Below are 18,944 nucleotides of genomic sequence, written 5' to 3'. Positions count from 1 at the left end.
TCTTAATTATCTAATACCTACCAGGGGTGTCATACAGGATTTTAAAGTAGAGGAGGGAAATGAGAAAAGTAACCAGAAAATGTTGCTAAAAAAGGTCAACTGTTATTTCAATACCCAGCTATGGACACTCAGTCATAATTAAAAGGGGGGGAAATTGGAGCTAGGGGGGGGATATCCCCCCTTCCCCCCCCCCTGTATGACACCCTGCCTACCACTTTTGTCATTTGCTGCATAATTATAGTGAATTGAATGCGAATCTTCCTAACTTTTTCTCCATTCTCACATCATAGAGAGAATCTTCTGGCAGTGCTGGTTGCCTTGGAGCTACACCTGGGGGAGATAGCCAAGACGGGAGAGAAACTAGCCAACTATCACGAGGTTATCATCCAGCTGGATCGCCAGAACGAGATTCTTAGAGACGCACTCAGCACCCCAGACCATCCACTCATCACCATGCAGGACAAGTGAGTGGGGTTGGTTTTTGCTTTGATAGGAGATTGCTGCTTCAGCCTTGTGTTAGTGTGTGTGCATGTGCGTACCTGTGTGTACGTGTGTGTGTGGGCGTAATGTGTGCATTGCATTCACTCGCTACATACGTACAGCACACAACCTATACAGAGTCCATGTAAATCAAGTCGTCTCTGTAGTGTAGTGGTTATCACGTGTGCTTCACACGCACAAGGTCCCTGGTTCGATCCCAGGCAGTGACAGCTGTCTCTTTTTGTCACTGCCACTATTACAGCTCCCGATTAATTCACGTACCTAGTTATTCTTTTTCCATACACTACCGCCAACCTATGTATTGGCTGAAGCTACATGTACATGAGTTGACCAATTCACACCTCCGGTTTAGTGTTGGTGTTCCTTTTTGCTCACTTTAACCGACGCTATCGATATTCTCTCCACACAAAGGCTGTCTGAGCAGAGCAAGCTGATGGCCGAGCACAAGAGGCTGTTGGCTGACATCTCCAGAAAGTACCAGGAGGCAGTCGACTGGAACGTCAAGCACAAGGTGGGCAAAACACTTTGTGCAGTGTATAGATTACAGCCCAAAAGTTGGTATCGACATTCATGACAAGGTGTCTTCCAAAATTGTACCTATATACAGAAAATGTGGTCTGTGTGTTTGACTCTAGAATGTATGTACACGTAGTAACGTAGGTACATGTACGTGTGCTATCAACCAATCGAATTTCAATACTAAACTTGTTTGCTTTCTCTCCCATCAGGATGCGTTCAGGACCATTCATGGAGCCGGTCTAGGAGCACTCATATCTCACATGCAGAACCCTCTCGACCTCGGTAAACATCACATGACATATCACATGATGTGTTTTAAACATCCCGTGTAGGTCCCCCTGGTCACGAACCAGCTGTTGAGTTCCTCCAGTCCATACACCAGAACCAAGCCGTAGACGCGGTAAGTCACATATCTGAATTCCCTCACCTCTGACCTACGACCTTTGTACTCTCAGTGTGACCAACTTGAAGATGAGCTAGTGACGCTGCTGCAGAAGAGACGAGGAGTGTTGATAGGTGCCTTGGATGCTCTCCATCAGTACAGGAACATCACCTCACAAGTAAGAGTCGCTGTGGCACCTACTGCCCTTTGCTTAATTGTGTACATGTAGCATCAGGAGTACATGAAGTTCCTTCGTGCAATTCACTCCTGGTAGCAGCCATTTTGTCCTTTATAGCTATTAGTGGGAGGTTAAACACTAAATGCGGGTACGTACATGTGTGGCCACTGTATACAAAGCAGTGACAGACGATGTAATTGGATGGCTCAATTGATTACGTACAAAAAGTATTATTGAGAAGTGCTAGTATACACCGTATAATCTGGTTAATAAGCGCACATCAACTAATAGGCGCATACTGGTTAGCAGACCAAGAGCCTTGATAGAAGGCGCATGGTTTTCTGCACAGTTCTCTGCCCGACAACTGGTCTCCATACTTCTTTATACATGTAGATGTTAAGTCTCTTTCACTACCGGTCGTTGTGTTACTGCTGTCAGATATGACTATAGACTGCTTACAGACAAACGATCGAGCTAGCTAATGGAGATTTGCTTCATTGAAACGTCATGGGCGTGGTTAATCTCTATAAGCGCATCTGGATAATAGGCGCATGCGCTTACTAACCAGATTATACGGTTTCTTTGTGTCGTCTCAACTAACATACCCATAGGAGGATATTGTCCCTTCCTTATACAGCTCAATATTGCTATGGCCCATTGCTCTAACCTCTGTTTTGTTCTTTCTTTCCTCCCCAGTTTGACATTGGCTATTTGAAGCAGTCTCGCAGCTACCTGTGGGAGGAGTGTGCCGGACCCATGATCGAAGGGCACGACCACACCCATGACATGTGAGTTGACTTTGGCACTATTAATACATGTACTAGAGACTTCAATTACACTGCTCGTACGGATTGTCACATGATCAAATCTTAACGGAAGTTCATACACACATGTATTCATTTCTGGGTACACATCATGACATGTATTTCTTAAAGATTTTTCGTACCTATTTATACATGTATCTATAACAAACCATTAAGGTCAAACTTCTTACTGTTGTGCAGGTTGAAGCAGGTGATCACTGACTTCGAGGACCAGCTGTCAGCCAACAGTCGTCCCTCTCATGTCGTCAAGACTGTCGACTCAAAGTTTAGGAAGTCTGTACAAGAGCTTCACTTGAGATTCACAAAGGTATGTAATGCGTATGCGCCGTGTGTATGGCTAATGTTCATCACAACGTAATTGTGAGCAAGTAAAATGTGCTGCTTCTGGAATCCATTTTTATACCATCTATCGTACGTACTGTTTTGTGTACTGTTTCCTATTACTTTTTTGCGAATTGTCTTTGGTACTGTGTTAATTGTTTGATGCTCTTGTGACAGTATACATATACTACACCCCCTCACCCTTCCTCAGCTCCACGAGCGTTCTAAGTCAGTCCCGACTACGGACAACTTTGACACGACCATCATTGAGACGAAGAACCACCTGTCTCAGTTCTGTATAGACAATTGCGAACACGGCCCACCCTCCCTTGCCTGCTTTATTATTGTTGCACTCTGTCCTCTCAGTCGACGATGGCTGTTTATGGAACAGACGGCTCAAGGTAGGCTGGACTGTTATTGTGTATAGTGGTGGGTATTTACATGTATACATGGAGATCATCTGTCTTAAGTGCACTACACACACATATAGACTCATTGTAATTATAGCTGTTCATTTACAAGCTTCATGTCGTATTTTTTGTCTCTGTCAGAAGTCCAACTGACCAAGGTTTTAGCTACATCATTGATGTATACAGTATGATCTTACGTTGCAATGCTCTATAGCAATGTATACATGTATGTATCGGTATGCAAGTATAATATAGATAATCAGTGGTTTGCAGTTTACGTGATGTGACACCTCCCCCCCTCTTAATGCACAGCTGCTCGTGAGCGTCTCAGTGACCTCACCTCCCGAGATGGGGACTGGTTCCTGGACGAGCTCTGTACCATGGGAGGTAACGTGTCTCAGATGGTGGGGCTGCTCGAGATGTGCCTCGTCTCTATGGGTTACGAGTTCCAAGCTGGCTCTGTTCTCAAGGCAACCATCGATGCAGTGGCATCAGTACAGAAAGTCTATGCTGGAATGCAGGTACGTAGAGCATGATGATTCTCTTATAATCAGGTCAACTTTCTGTATCACTTTCTAGTTTACCTTTTTCAACTAAATAATTATATATACAATTGTTCCTGTTCAAAGATGGTGTATGTACGTACAATATTGAATGGTGATTTACGTGTACAATAATGACCTTTTGACCCTAATACGACCCAAATGCTCATATAATTGTCACTTCAAAGAGTGTGTGTGTGCACATATACAGGACCTGTTCAACAAGTTCCAGTCATTGATTCTGCCCGAGGCTATAAACAACATCCTGACAGAAGATGAAGGTGTTCTGGAGATGATCGACACAGTGGTCAACTTCACCCTCTCCAGCTACCCAGGCATGGGTATTCAGGACGCCCTCTCTGCTCTTAACGCGGGGCTCACCGAGTATGCTAACAAGGTGAGGGTGTGGCCATGTGCCGACATTGGGGGGGGGGGTGGGGGGAATTCTGTCTGCTGTGGTGTATTCTTGCATGTGCATGCATGTGGTGTGTGTATATACTCTGTCAAAGTGATTCTTGAATCAGCACTACATGTATGATAGTGCTGATTAGTTACAATGTGTACATTTATTTCTTTTAGTTGTAAATTTTTTTACTTTTCTCACTCCACACACACACACACACGCACCACCAGTCCCTGCAAGCGGACCTCAGTATGACAGGTGCCGTGGAGGAAATGAGGACAAAGATGAACAACATACTCAACAACCCAGACAGAGGTGAGCTCACTTAGTCACTTGGTCACTTCATAACTTAATAATGAGTCCTGAATGTGGGCGTATGCTTTAGTTAGCTGAAATGGTGTGTATGTACATAGGAATAAAGCCATCGTTACTTTGGCAGATTTCCAAGCTAGGGCATAGTTACACGTAAAACAGCAACTGGATACATAGACTTTAAAATGTCCCTGCTTGCCAGTATAAGATTTTCTAAACTTCACACCATGATATTTATTTATTGCAGAGGGTCCAATGTCCCCGGCTCAGGTGATCCTAAACAGCATGAACGGGTTATTCCAGTTCAGTGAGGTAGCAACCAAACAAATGATGGAAGACGTTGACAAGATTGACATACCCGAGTCATGGGAGAACATAGACCTGGTCAAACAAACAGAGAGCCTCATGTGCACGACAGCTGGCTTGTCTCTGACAGATGAACTGCTCTATGTGAGAAAGGCTCAAGCTATTGTGGACTTCTGTGTGGAGTGCAAGAGCTTGTTGATGGCACTCAAACTGGAAATTTCCGCCGAAGGTACGTACATGTTGTACGTACATGTATGTGGTGTTTGTGGAGGGGGTGGAGTGTGTGTAGATGTACCTAAATTAATATTGATGAATGGTACATACCCTAAGAGAAGTGATCTCCTTTAATGCATCAATATCCAATAATACATGGCATAATTTATGTCTGTTTTATACAGGTGCGTCCACGCCCACTGCCACACCCCCTGGCACCCCTGGTCGTCGCTCCTTTTCAATCCACGTCCCCACACAGTCTTCCCTCACCCTCCCCATTCGTCGTTACATCTCTGGTACCCTCATTACCCACGTCTTGGGCCAGCCCTCTTTCTCACTGGCAACCTTCCTCATCTCTGCCAACACACAGTACCTTGGCATCGAGCTACCAAGCAAGCAAATCACTCTTGAAGACGTGTGCAAACTGGCCAACGACCATTACCAGAACGTCCTCCCTATGTCCGTAATCACTCACGCTCGATCTCTGTTTTCGCAGCACGATGTAGCATGGAGAGAGAGTGATAGAGCTAGGAGGATTGCCACTAACCTGGAGAACTGCAAACTGGCTCTACACAGGGCTAAGAGCATAGCCACTAGGTTCCAGGTGAGTGTGTGTGTTTGTTACGTAATAATCACTGATCATTATTGAGGCTCTCTGTATGTGTATTCCAATAAATCTGAGGACATTTTTAAAAATTGCTACAAATAAATACTCACGAGGGCATGCATACTGGATGAACAAGTTTGACAATGTACATTCTGTTTCTGTACACAATATATGATTTGATCAAACTATTCATTGACATGATAGTTTAATGATGACATCATACCTCCACAGTGGCTCTACGAGGAAATGTTGTCCTCGTCCGACCCCCACCACCAGACAGTATTCCTGGGGCCGCAACGATCAGTCATCCTCACCACCGTCAGAAAGGTTCGTGTCTGTAGCCACTGCATGTAGCTTGCATGGTTTCATAAGATTATAATATACATGTATGCAATGCGTAGAAATGTATTGGAGATTTTTAGAGTAACCTAAGTGCTCTAACCACATAATAATATTGTGCTCTAATATTGTGCTCACAAAAATAATGTTTGTACCAAATTTTTTTAATTTTGGATTTGTTCATCATTATTCATCATTATTCAATTTGTCCCCCAGGTGCTCTCAAATCAGCTGTCTACATCGCTCACAGCTGTGCAGGACAAGATCAACAGTCACCAGTTCCGTATCTCCCAGCGACTCCAGTGGGCAGCTGGTGCCAACCCGGCTCTCAACTCCATCGTGGATGAATTTGAGAGAGCCACTAACAGACGGAAGCAGATACTGCAGGTGTGTGTGTGGGTGGTGAGGTTGAATGGTAGACATTTGCAATGGGCCAAAATCTCTCTTGAAACTAAACGCTTACTTTTTGAAGTGTTTGTGTGAGGTTCCATAAGTACATGTAGCATTTAAGTGTGTGTACCAGGCAAAATAGGCTTTTGGTTAGCGAGTTAACAGTATAGGTAATTTGAGTTTAGGCAAAAAAAATTCAATTGCACACCTGCAGGAAGAGGAGGATATCTACTCGAAGATCTACGAGTACTGCAATGCCGTCATCCACCTGGAGTCCTCTCACACTCGAGTGGCCATTCAGACCACCAACGACAAGGAGATGATACAGCTGCTCTCCAGGTGACTATTATGTATATATCACATACATTTGTACAGTTAGGGTAGTGTACCAATTAGTATTTGTGTACAGTTCCAAAAGCTCGGCATAATTATAGCACTGTCCGTTTATGTAAATCTCGAGTTCGTATAATGATCCTGTTTCTGATAAGTTATAGAGAGCGTTTTCTGGTAGTAAAATCGTTCTTAAGATAATGTTGCCATAATGTTTAATTATCGTATAATTGTCTCATTCCCCATGTAGATGTGCTGACACGACTCTTAAGTTACAGCTGTGTTCTGAGCAGCTGTCACAAGTGTCGGACATTGTCCATTTTGTGGAGTTGCCTGAGGACGGAGGTCCCCTTACCCTCCAGTGGATGCAACGGAGGCTCGACGAGATCGGCATGGAGAGAACAAGGTGGGTGGGGCTAACACAGAAAGTGGGTGGGGGGGAGTGAAGGTTTGTGGGCATGTAGAGAGTGGGATCACATCCCATAGATGATTATGCTGTCTTAAGAATCATAAAGTCAAAAAGGCTAATGACAAAAATTATGTGCTCACTATTAATTTTATAGTAAGTAGTACAACAAGTAACACTTAACTTATACATGTACCTCTCACTATAAATGCGCTAAACTATTCTTATTCATGGCGACAGGATCCACAATGAGAAGAGGGCTGACAACACAAAGCTTGCCAAGCACAAAGAGGCAGTGCTCTCAGAGCTGGAGAAGCTGAGAGGGTATAACAGAGCACACAGGAAACTCATGGTGGAGATATGGCAGCACCTCACTGCTTTGGCCAGGGTGAGTTTATAACTACAATTATACGTATATCTGCCTTTTCGCTCTTGCACTGCATACGTAACTTATAGATCGATCTTAATTTGTATACATGTACCTTAGTTAAAAGTCTCTGTTTAAAAGTCTCTGTTTTTTCTAGGAATATTTAGTGCTGAATTCTTACTTGAAGTTCCAGCCCTAGTGATGTACGGCATAATAATTTTTAGATCATGTTTGCCATAAATACTGCAATTTGATTGGCTAAAGGAAGTAAAGAAAATTTAGAAAATCATGTACTTACTTAGAAAATCATGTACTTCACTTAGAAAATCATGTAGCAAAGATTAGATAAAACATTCAAATCTGATTGGCTAAATACTCATGGTTGCTATGATCTAAAATGCTTAGACACTGTTTAGGAAGTTTCCACATGATTTAGAAGTCCTCAGGGCTAGTAGAACCCTCACTGCGTTCGGGATACTACAACCAGCCCTTTGGGCTTCTAAATCATGTAGAAACTTCCTAAACAGTGTCTAACTATTATATAGAAGTACATGCAGGGTACTAATTAAATTATAGAACCTCAGAGCTGAGATTTTTTGCATAATTGAGACCCTCACCCATGCACTCATACACACACACACGCATGTGCAGCTGGAGGAGCCCCCTCCCCCTGGTACAGTGCAGCCAGGTCCGAGGGCGTTCATCAACCTCCAGAATAAGTTCGGAGAGGAGGTACGCTCCTTCATCCAATCCACACAGGAGCTCATTGGTGAGTTCATTTAACTGTACGGTCATCGGTTAGGGGTGGGGTAATGTATGTTCATTGGTGAGGGGTAGGGTAATTGTACAAAGGGTTTTAGCTTTGAGTGCCCGTTTTTGAATGCGCTCAATGTGGAAAATCACTGTAGCTCTTAGATAGTGAGTTCTATTGCGTTGTGTAATTAACAGCTATAACAGCTACGGTCGCAAAATCCACCCCTACACCTCCCCCCACTTTTTCGCTGTACATACAAAAGTGATATATTTTAGTATTATATATACATGTAGCTGAAATTAGTATTTGAGGTTATGTATATGTACAGTACACTAAATATTTACATTCACTCTTCTCCATACACCTATAGCCTCTGACATGTCATTAGCTGCCAAGCCAACCTGGACGAGTAAGGCTCGAGCTCAGGAGTTCTTACAAGCCAAGAGGTCGGCAGACAACCTCAAGATGCTGGCAGAATGGTGAGCTCACCTGTACTAGTTCATTGCATGCCTGATTTTATAACCCTTTAATATACAGTTTGTAGCCTCTAGTCACCTGAATTGTGTCCATCATGTACGTACATTGCATTCTACACTGAAACAGGTGTCTACTTATATATGCATTCGGTATAGTGTGTTTATTTGAAGCAATTCTTAATACTCATTTCTCCTTCCCCCTCCCCCCTCCCCCCCACCCACACACATACACACACACAGCCTTTTGGACCAGCTGCTCTCTTTCACTCAACAGCTTTTCTGTGGACAACCATGCGGAACCCTCAAGTGGAGCCCACCCCCTCAACTGGAGCCAAGTATGTTGTTGTTTGTGCAGTAATAATCTGTCTTACATGTATATAATTATAGGCACATATCTACTCGGCATCTATATGTATAATTGCATCCACCTGTACACATCAATGTACACAATAACCGTCACCATAAATTATTACAACATGCACAAAGTACATATGCAGTGTGTGCTCTCTCCTGCAGTTCTGCCAGCCAGCATTTCCACTGTTAGCATAGCCAGCCAAGTAGCTGCATCAGTCACCGATGGTGACCAACAGCAGACTAAGAGTAAGCGCTACCTAAAAATTTCCAGTCTGCGTAGTATTTTACTTGTACAAATATTTCAAGACAATTCCAGGAACCATGTATATACAACTGTAGTTAAAAATTGTGCAGTCAATAAAGTACAAAGATAAAGATATTATTTGACTCGATTGTTGTTTTTTTTATTATAGTCTACCGGTCGAGCCAAGGCGTTGTCAGGGACAAAAGAACTGGAAAAGGTGAGAGAAGAAAACTAAAAATGTGTTCAAAATGACATACCTACATGCACATGTACTTTACATAGCAATGCTTTATTAGTGCACAGCTATTACTGTCCACATGATACTGACTGCCCCACCCTCTAATAGCTCTCCAGGAGCAGAACTCATATGCTGTGAGTGTGTGGAGGAGGGTGAAGGCCAAGCTCGATGGTAGAGACCCTGACGCCACCTATCGGCTCACTGTTGCCGAGCAGGTAAGTATACAAACATGTGCAGGTTATATGACTTCGTTAGTAGGGATTTTTTGGGCTGTATGTATATATACACAGTTCAAATCATGTGTTGCACTATCTGGCCAGGCAAGAATCATGTGCTTCAGCACACAGCATTTACATGGGTACATCCTCTAAACAACATAGTGCATAATTATCTTACGTACCCACACTGACTTATATTGTATACTACACTACACTACACGTACATCCGCAGGTGAAATTTGTGATTGATGAGGCCACGAGTCTCGAGAACCTGAGCCAGCTGTACGAGGGCTGGACTCCGTGGGTGTGAAACAGAGCGTGAAAGAACTTAAACACAACCAGAGAGAACCTTTAAGTTTTGTTAGCTAGAGAGTATACTCTCTCTCGGCAAACACAGAACTTGTGGGCATTAGGTAGAGTATAGTTAAAATGTAAGAACTAGCGTGCAGGAAGGCTGCTCCTCCTCACAGCTGTATCGCTCCCGTTGCCCATTCTCTCAGTCTACAATATAGCTATAATATATAATTATAATTTGTGTCATCACAAATTCTTCATGCATTCATTTATAATTATTTATACTACTGCACATTTTTGATCGTTTTTGTAACTATTGCTTTGATCCATGATATAATTGAAGTTGACGTATACTTTGCATATACACGAAAAAGGTATACAGAATACCGAGTGGCCGTATTTTAGGGCGACTTTTGTGCAGTAAACATTTAGCTAGTAATCTGTGCCAAACCAAATTAATGTCCGGTATATTGCGGTGATTGTACTTCAGAGAACTGGAATAGCGAGAGTCTATACGTACTGTACTACAGTAACTATACTAATCACCAGATCGATAATTAATGATTATAGTGGTATTATAGCCGTGCAATAGCTACTAATCATGCATGAATGTAAACTAGCTGCGTGTGCTGTCACAAGATGATCAAATTATATACGTCTTTAGTTTGTGCATGTTTCTATACTGACAGATGAATAATCAAATTAATGATTTGGAGTTTATAAATTATTGTTATGTTTTTGTTTCTTCACTTCTAAAGTACTGGAGCTCTGTATGTGCAGAATCAAACAAAATTCATGAATACATAATTATGTCGATGGTCAATATTCTAGTAGGCTATAATTATAATTACAGTGGAACCCCTCTATAACGGACACCTTTGGGGAACAATGTTTTGGCCTTGATACATAATTATAGCCACATATATGTATGTTAATTGTTTTCAGAGTTCCATTAATATTTTTAGCAGTGCTCTGAAATTAGCGTGTACAGAGGTGGCCTTTGTTTGTGATAGGTTGTTACAATTATGTACACAAACTGTTCATTTGGGACCTGGATGCCTGGCCATTATAATAGCAACTGGCCATGCATGGGCGCCTTTATTCGAAGGTGGTTGTTAACAGAGGTTCCGTGTATAGTAGTTAAGAGTTACGGGATTAATAGCACGAGCAACAAGCAATCAGAGGAGGTCCGACATGCATGCATGCACGAATCACTACAAGCGCAGCACATTTGAATTTTCACTTAGACACACTGACATGCATGCACATTCCACACAAGTCTTGACGATCACATAATGCAAATTACACGTATACCTTCTAAAACTAAACATACGACCCATCCCTATACACTAAAGATGGCCTGGAGGCCCTCCTTGTGGTACTGACGTACTTCTTTCAGGCCTTCTTTGCGCAGTTTTCCAGCTTCTAAAAATCCTTCCCGGTGCTGCTGACCACCTCCTCCAACTCCTTAACCCGAACTCTTATTCCTGCGTTTCATTGCAGAAAACAATATATATAGAAAGTAGGATGGCAGTACGTAGTGGTATACTGACCAATAAAATGCAACAAGAATTTGATGGCTATATACTGCATATTTTTGTCTTCTCTTCTTGAACATTTACGCTTCTTGATGTTCCACTTACAATGTTGTAGAATAGCAAATGTGTTATGCATGCATGCATGGATTTGTCGAGGTTATGCATAATAGATATAAGGTCTGATTTTTGAGGAACATGTTACTACAAATACTGCATGTTTTATTTCTCCACCTAACACGGGAAAACAACCGTTGTGGCTGTTACAGCAAATACAGACCTTTCCAAGCCCCCCCAAACTTTTTTGGCATCTAGGATGAAAATTTTGGGCGCGTGTATAAGCGTCTGATATTGTACTACTAATAATGATAATGTCATAATTATGTCCGATGTTGTATATACGTACTAATGTGATTAACGTCATTTAGTACTAAAGTGATGATACAATCACTAACACGTCCTCCAACTTTGAAGTAGAACTGTTACAGTCTGCAGCAACCAGAGCCACTAGTTTGATTGAAGTGTCTGCCGTCCTCTTTTTTTTCTTCAAAATCTCAACGTGACCCGATTCCAACATTAGGAAACACGATGGCTATTCGAAGCACTTTTATGCTCTTTCCTCTATCTAAATAACTTAAAATAACCGCTCTAAACAATCATTAACCAGACGACTATATCTATATCGCGCCTCAGGTAATAAGAGGAAGATGGGGTTACACTTACCCCATTTTGTCTTTGTGATACCGTACTGTACGGCTCCGCTGCATTCGCAAGCCCCACTCACTGCACTGCACTGCACTGGCACATGGTTGAGAGATCTTCACTGGCACTGATTTGCATTCTAATCATGTGCTCTGTAAAAACCCAACGTAGATGTTAGTTGCGCATCGCCGCTCTGGTGCTGTGCTCAACGGGACAGTGTGTCTGCTGACCACAACGAGTATAACAACTAGAGACACAAGGTGTAGGATCGAGGCTAGGGGCGAGCGTGAGCATTTGAGTTCATATATAATGATAAGGGTTTGTCTAAGTTCAACGTGTTGATGCACTTTCTCAGACAAACGGCAGACGCAGACAAAATCTCAACGTTGCGCACTAGGTAAAGGACTCGCTTCGCTCGCCCAATCAGATGTCTGACCACAATGAGCAATAAAGTCACATGCATGCATCGTATATACACTATCAGTTTTCGGTTTTAATACTGTATTAAAATAGTATTCCGAAAACTGATGGTGTATAATTATACTATTACTTATGCCCAACACTGAATAAAATCTGTCACAATTGCATCATCCGAGTGCACCAGCATTAAAACACGACGGCTAGCTGTATTAAGTGTTTTTATTGCTGATCACGAAGCTGAAAACTCTGTTTAAGCTAGTTTTCAGATTAACTACCTAGCTTCAAGCTGCACTTCTGCACCTTTTTCTTGCTTTTGCAGCTTTTGCAATAATTTGTTAACTGTGCAATAAGTCACTTAAATTACTGTCACATGACTGGATTTGGTGGATATCATTGGCTGTAGGTCGCATGAAAGTAATAAGTAATGTGCGTTGATGTTGTTGTACTGCCAATTTTCCAAAATACATGGTTGTACAAACACACACTGATTAATAGTAAACTCCTTTTGAATTATACAAAACACGAAAGTAAAAGGGATTGAAGATAAGCTAATATAACAGCAACTTTCTCCCCCTTAGGGGGCGAACAAAAAGTACCTGGAACAATTGTAATTAATTACGGAGGTGGCCCAGAACTAAAATAACCAAGCAGTGCAAGTATAGGTACTAGAGTTGATCGGCAACTTCCAAGTTTCGAGATAATCATAGAATGCATTTGCTACTATTTGCTGTTGTGTTGGCTATAACACATCAAGGACACTGCTTCACAGACTTCAGACAAGACTGGGACAGTATTTTGTACGTCAGACCAGACAATGGATCGAACACGACATGCCCAAGGCAACCATGCAAGACATTGAACCAATATGCAAATGTAAGTCATTTGAGCAATACATGGTTCATGTTCATGCCAGGATTGCACACTCTGAGTTTAAACTTTCAAATTGCCAATCTTGTGAGCATCACATTATTCAGTGCAGCAGAAAAAACAGCACACATTCATTGTACAGTAGCAGCGGGATTTATTTTTCAGAACATAGCTACTCTCACAATTAGAAACCTTGCCATCTCATCATGTGGACAAAAAATATCAGACAAAAGTTTTTTTAGTCATTTTAGTTTAATCTCCTTTCAAGCGGCGGTCGCTCTGAAGGATGTGACTGCTCTAACAATGCAATCAATAACCATTCGCGACAGTAATGGATACGGGATAGCTGCTGCGGGACTGTATGGATACTCAACAATGAAGGACTGCCTACTGGTGAACAACACTGGTAGGGATGATCACAACGACAGGTATGTCGGAGGTAATTTTGTATTAAAGTACGAAGACTGTCCACTGGAACACACTCAGGAGCACATACAAGTGAAAATTAGTAGTTCAAGCTTTTTGAATGGAAATGCGAGTTTATTTCCTCGAAAAGAGAGTTTTGATATTTTATCTCAAATCAGAGCTACCGGAATTTCGGTGTTACTATCCTGTACAAACATTAGCATTGTCCTGACTAACGTAACATTATATTCCAATGAAGCATATAGCTACACAAGCAAAGGAGGCAATCTTTATATCCTATTCGAAAGTGACATAGACTACATTAGCAATAGCATACTGGTGGAAAATAGCAGAATTGAAAATGGGAATGCTCTTTTGGGAGGGGGTGCTTACATTGTTGCTAAAACACCAACAACAAATAAGGGGAAGTACAGACACGAGCGGTGTGAAAACACAAATGCTATTATGTTCAGAAAAACCATTTTCAATAGCAACATAGGTCAACTAAGAGGAGGTGCAATGTATTTACTGTTTCATGAAACTAAATCGGAGGAGTCTTGTCCCAATTTATCCATTGAAATTGACAATTGTAATTTCACAAACAACATACTAAATGCTTCTAATGCTGATAGTGGAGTGGCAATCAACATATACAACTATCAAATTAATGGGGTACAAGTATCTTCTTTTCCACACTATAAAGTGAATATTACAAGGTGTAGCTTCAGTAATAACAAGCTAGTGATGACTCACAGAGCTAATACTCAAGATTTAATTGCAGGAGGAGCAACTGTTTACATTAGTAAACAGAAAAGAGAAACATTTATCAGTGACTCTAGCTTTGTAAACAACAGCATAACGGCCATTTCTGCTTTTAATTCTATTATAGTGTTTAGTGGCAATGTGACCATAACAAATAATACAGGCCTTGACGGTGGGGGCCTAGTTCTCTGCCAGAGTTCGTACATTTTGTTCACCTCAAATACCACATTGACATTTGAAAATAACAATGCTACTTTATCTGGAGGAGGCATATACGCAGAAGATCAGTGTTTACAATCTAAGCCACTGTGTTTTTACCAAGTGTACAATGACAATAATTCGTTAACTACAGCTCAAAAGATCTCAATATTGGACACTATTCACGTGGTAATGGTTAACAACACAGCTGGGTACGCTGGAAGTCAGATATTCGGAGGGTTTATGGATCAATGCTATACAACATTTATCAAGAACAGTACAAATGACTACATGTACAACAAGATTTTCGATGAATCGTTGTGGCATTGGAACAATACATTCGATCAATCCTATGTGACTTCTTTTCCAAAACATATTTGCTTTTGTGAGAACAATTCGAAGATTTGTGGAACTCAATTTGTTGATAAAACCATGTATCCCGGTCAAACATTTACAGTGTCTCTAGTTGCTGTGGGACAATTTAACCATCCAGTTCCAGCTACTATTATCGTGACCAGCATCTCAAGAGGGAAACCTTACCACCGTACTATCAAAGCTAAATGCACCACATTAACACTGAAAGTGCTATCAGGACAAAATATTACAGGAGAAGATAAAGTGGTTATTCTCATAGAATCTGATACTGGGACTCTAGGAGGAAAATATTTACGATGGATAAACATAAAATATCGAAACTGTCCATTGGGAACTATATTAAACAAAACAACTGGCTTTTGTTATTGGTCTGCTGGAGACAGTACTTATAATGCTAGTGATCAAACTATTCGAAAACCAGGCTTAACATGGATAGGTTACCATAATGACACTGATACTGACTCCAAAATTGGAAATGGTTTCATAAAGTTTTTATACTGTCCCCAGCTCTATTGTGACTATAATGTAACATCTATAAACATCAGTCATTCAGAAACATTCAATCAGGATCGACTTTTTGATCAGCAATGTCGCGAACACAGACACGGCATTTTGTGTGGAGCATGTAAGAAGCCATACAGCTCGGCCATAAGTTCAACCAAGTGTGTCCGGTGTTCAGACAATAGCATTATATACCGGCTTCTCCTTCTGCTAGGCTCTCTAGTGATTGCTGTTCTAGCTCTGCTGTTCGTGCTTTGGTGTAACGTGACCATCACAGACGGAACAATAAATGGATTCCTATTCTACACTAGTATGTTTCATGTTAGCGAGGAATTGTTTTTGCATCCTTTGCATTGGTCTTCCTACCTATCCAGCCTGGTGGCTTGGTTCAACTTGTATATAGGCATGAGTGTGTGCTTTTATAATGGTTTTGATGTTTTTGGACAAGTCATCTTAAACTTGTTTGTTCCTCTATTTGTTTGGACAGGATTGGGACTATTGATTCTTATTAGCTCAAAATCCAGTCGGATTACTCAATTTGTTGGTAAGAATGCTGTGAAAGTGCTGGCTACAATTATACTACTTTCCTACACCACAATTCTTCAAGCTGAAGTAGCCGTGTTTTCCTGCTCAACGATATATTATCCTAACAAAACCAGTAAGCAACACTGGCTCCCTGATGGCAATGTATTGTGTTGGCAAGGGAAGCACCTAGCTCTGGTGGTGATTGGTGCTTTGTTTGGAATAGCTACTGTTCTGTATACTTTAATGCTCCTCTTTATTCAACCATTGCAAAGATATTCTCATGTGAGAGGACTGAGATGGGTGGCTAAACTAAAGCCATTTTTTGACGCTTACACTAGCCCACATGTGATTAAACATCGCTATCGATTCTGGACTGGACTATTACTCTTCATTAGAATGATTAGTACTATTTGGTTTGCTATAACCTCCAAGAACAACGAGTACAAACACTATGGGGTAGCATTGACAGTAATATGCATCCTAATTTTGAGTATAATTGTTTTTCTTGGTGGAATCTACAATCAATTGTGGTTGAATATTCTCAATGCTTCGTTTTACACAAATCTAACTATTTTGTCATTTTTCTCCTTCTATTCGGCTACAAAACAACCTGAATTTAGTGGACAAGGCAATAATACACAAATTACTGCCACCTACACTTCACTAGTCATAGCCTTTGTGACGTTCCTGTTCATTCTCTCCTACCATGTGTACAAGCGTCTGAAAGAGACCGGTCTGCTCGCTCGCTGTGTGGGAAGAATCCAGGGGACTCAGTGTTGGAGAGCTGTCGACAAAGGCAGGATACAATACGTAAGGCTGCCCCAAGAAGACCCTCAGGATCGAGAAATGAACAATGATTTCAATGGAGAGAGACAACTCGACGAGGAGTATAACTGGGAGAGAGAGCTAGATGTACAAGACAGAGAGCTCAATTCTGAAGATGATCATGTTCCAAGACCTGATTCACGTGAAGAAAGCAGCGATCCAAGATCAAGTGGAGAAACCAACTAAAGTTACATATCGTGCACACACACTTGTATCAAGCACGTACTGCATTAGACATAAGAAATAGAAAGTACTGAAGTTTTACTAGTATATATACATTGCATGCATCATTGTAATGTGCATACTGCATACTTAAGCCTAGAATATAGAAAAGCTGATGGTGTGTGTGTGCGTGTATTCCAGCTGTAACTGCTTAACTCTTGCAATGCGACGAAAACTAACAGTACTATTCATGCATGTATAGGCTTCTAGCCACAATATCTTGGATTTTGCTTCATTGCGGAGGAGGCCCTGATCCACAGAAAGTAAAAGCTATTTTATAACACACGATGCAAAGCTATACATGATACTACTAGGATCTACTGTACATGCAGTGTATGTCTCAACCACCAACAACATGCAATTAAGTAATGCATGTGTGTTTAGATATGTTATTATACGCCAATTCTCAAGTACATGCATATACAGTGGAACCTCCATAAAACTATAATTGGGGAACAGCCTTTTGGCCATTATAGAGAGGTGGTTTCTTCCTTGGGAGGTTTCGATTGCCAGCTATGTATGCTCTACGAGTCATTTTTTGCTGCAAATAAATCTTGGAGCTTTGCTAACTGCTTATTTAGCTCATACAAGCTTTGAAAAGGCTGTAGGGACAAGCTACAGCTAGGTTTTCACGATTATGCAAAATAATGCTATCTCAGCAATAATTTTCTGCTAATTCTGGGTGTGCTTGTAGCCTAGCCTCCTTTGCAGCCTCTCCTTTTTTGTGATAGTTCAATAAGATAAAATACGGGACTAATTGGAGGAACAAAGAATCTGACAGAGGTCACAACTAACTCGGAAGTGAAGCCACGGGCCACGTGGAAGTAACGCGACTTGGAAGTGAAGCCGATTAAATGAAGTTGAAGCGGTAATACTTACATGGCCTCACTTCCGAGTTAGTGGTGACCTCTCACCTTCTTAACTAGGGAAGTGAATTGCCCTATTAATTATAATGGGCTTCGTACTCTGATATGGCATATTGTAGGGCCAATGTATGGCATGTTGCACTGGGTCAAAGTGACCTTTTTGTGACCTGAGCGCACCTCCACCCAATACTGCAAATCATTACTTTTATAGTGACACACTGAATGATACACTTATGGTTCCTGTGGTAAATGTACTGAACAACATATGCATGATTGTTTCGATGCACTTACTGTACAATAAGTAATAGATGTCGCAAGTGGTTTCTATGCTGGTTTCTATATGTAGAAGTTGGTTTTTAAGGCAACAAATTAATTATTACATGGCAATTCCTGCCACAAGCAGTTTATTGGCCCTTGACCACAATCTACTACCAGGCCAATAAACAGCTTGTGGCATTCAGCCATGTAATAACTATTACTTAACCTCCATATTGTGATCAACTGACAAGACCGGCGGAAAATCTCCGGTTGGTCAGGCCAAACCGGTCACACCAGACCACTTTTGTCTTTCGGTGCTTATTATTGCCTAGTGGGCCCTTGACCGCTATCTACACGGCCAATAATCTGTTCGTGATACAAATTGCGATGTAATATATTAACTACTTTGTTGCACATGCTTGGTATCCCTCAGACCACCAGGAGTGTATTTATATCACTCCTGACATCACAAATGCCTTGGAGATTGAGTGTGTCCCTATAAAATCAATGTTTTGAAGTTTTGGGTGTAGTGTACGTGTGGGGTCAGGTCTCGAA

At 41.4% G+C, this 18,944-nt stretch overlaps 2 protein-coding genes and 1 non-coding gene across 4 annotated transcripts in view; all 3 read left to right on the top strand.

Annotated features, from left to right (window-relative positions):
• Positions 1-10,279, top strand: part of LOC135351330 (serine/threonine-protein kinase SMG1-like) — a 46,633-nt gene extending 36,354 nt beyond the window's left edge. For both annotated transcript variants that reach the window (XM_064550310.1, XM_064550311.1), the window contains 25 exons: positions 291-464; positions 913-1,012; positions 1,230-1,302; positions 1,353-1,420; positions 1,476-1,580; positions 2,277-2,368; positions 2,585-2,711; positions 2,937-3,126; positions 3,448-3,656; positions 3,889-4,074; positions 4,311-4,395; positions 4,640-4,927; positions 5,097-5,515; positions 5,750-5,845; positions 6,074-6,244; positions 6,462-6,586; positions 6,828-6,983; positions 7,224-7,371; positions 8,002-8,119; positions 8,475-8,583; positions 8,821-8,915; positions 9,097-9,180; positions 9,348-9,395; positions 9,525-9,631; positions 9,867-10,279. In XM_064550310.1, coding sequence (XP_064406380.1) covers positions 291-464; positions 913-1,012; positions 1,230-1,302; positions 1,353-1,420; positions 1,476-1,580; positions 2,277-2,368; positions 2,585-2,711; positions 2,937-3,126; positions 3,448-3,656; positions 3,889-4,074; positions 4,311-4,395; positions 4,640-4,927; positions 5,097-5,515; positions 5,750-5,845; positions 6,074-6,244; positions 6,462-6,586; positions 6,828-6,983; positions 7,224-7,371; positions 8,002-8,119; positions 8,475-8,583; positions 8,821-8,915; positions 9,097-9,180; positions 9,348-9,395; positions 9,525-9,631; positions 9,867-9,944 — 3,451 coding nt within the window. In that variant the 3' untranslated portion in view covers positions 9,945-10,279. The remainder of the gene's footprint in view (positions 1-290; positions 465-912; positions 1,013-1,229; positions 1,303-1,352; positions 1,421-1,475; positions 1,581-2,276; positions 2,369-2,584; positions 2,712-2,936; positions 3,127-3,447; positions 3,657-3,888; positions 4,075-4,310; positions 4,396-4,639; positions 4,928-5,096; positions 5,516-5,749; positions 5,846-6,073; positions 6,245-6,461; positions 6,587-6,827; positions 6,984-7,223; positions 7,372-8,001; positions 8,120-8,474; positions 8,584-8,820; positions 8,916-9,096; positions 9,181-9,347; positions 9,396-9,524; positions 9,632-9,866) is intronic.
• On the top strand, positions 638-710 carry Trnav-cac (transfer RNA valine (anticodon CAC)). Its single transcript has one exon. It is a non-coding gene; the product is annotated as a tRNA-Val (tRNA).
• A 2,881-nt stretch (positions 10,280-13,160) lies between the features above and the next one.
• On the top strand, positions 13,161-17,355 carry LOC135351329 (uncharacterized). Its single transcript, XM_064550309.1, has one exon. The coding sequence runs from the start codon at positions 13,294-13,296 to the stop codon at positions 17,227-17,229; it is 3,936 nt and encodes a 1,311-aa protein (XP_064406379.1). The 5' UTR covers positions 13,161-13,293; the 3' UTR covers positions 17,230-17,355.
• The last annotated feature ends 1,589 nt before the right edge of the window (positions 17,356-18,944 follow it).

The sequence above is a fragment of the Halichondria panicea genome, chromosome 17 (assembly GCF_963675165.1).
Source record: "Halichondria panicea chromosome 17, odHalPani1.1, whole genome shotgun sequence".
Lineage (NCBI taxonomy): Eukaryota > Metazoa > Porifera > Demospongiae > Suberitida > Halichondriidae > Halichondria > Halichondria panicea.
The sequence above is the reverse complement of the archived record's forward strand: the minus strand, read 5'-3'. Positions and strand labels throughout refer to the sequence as shown.

Bases quoted from the DNA above. Each gene is read 5' to 3' on its own strand.
- LOC135351329 (XM_064550309.1), top strand. From the start codon at position 13,294: ATGCATTTGCTACTATTTGCTGTTGTGTTGGCTATAACACATCAAGGA.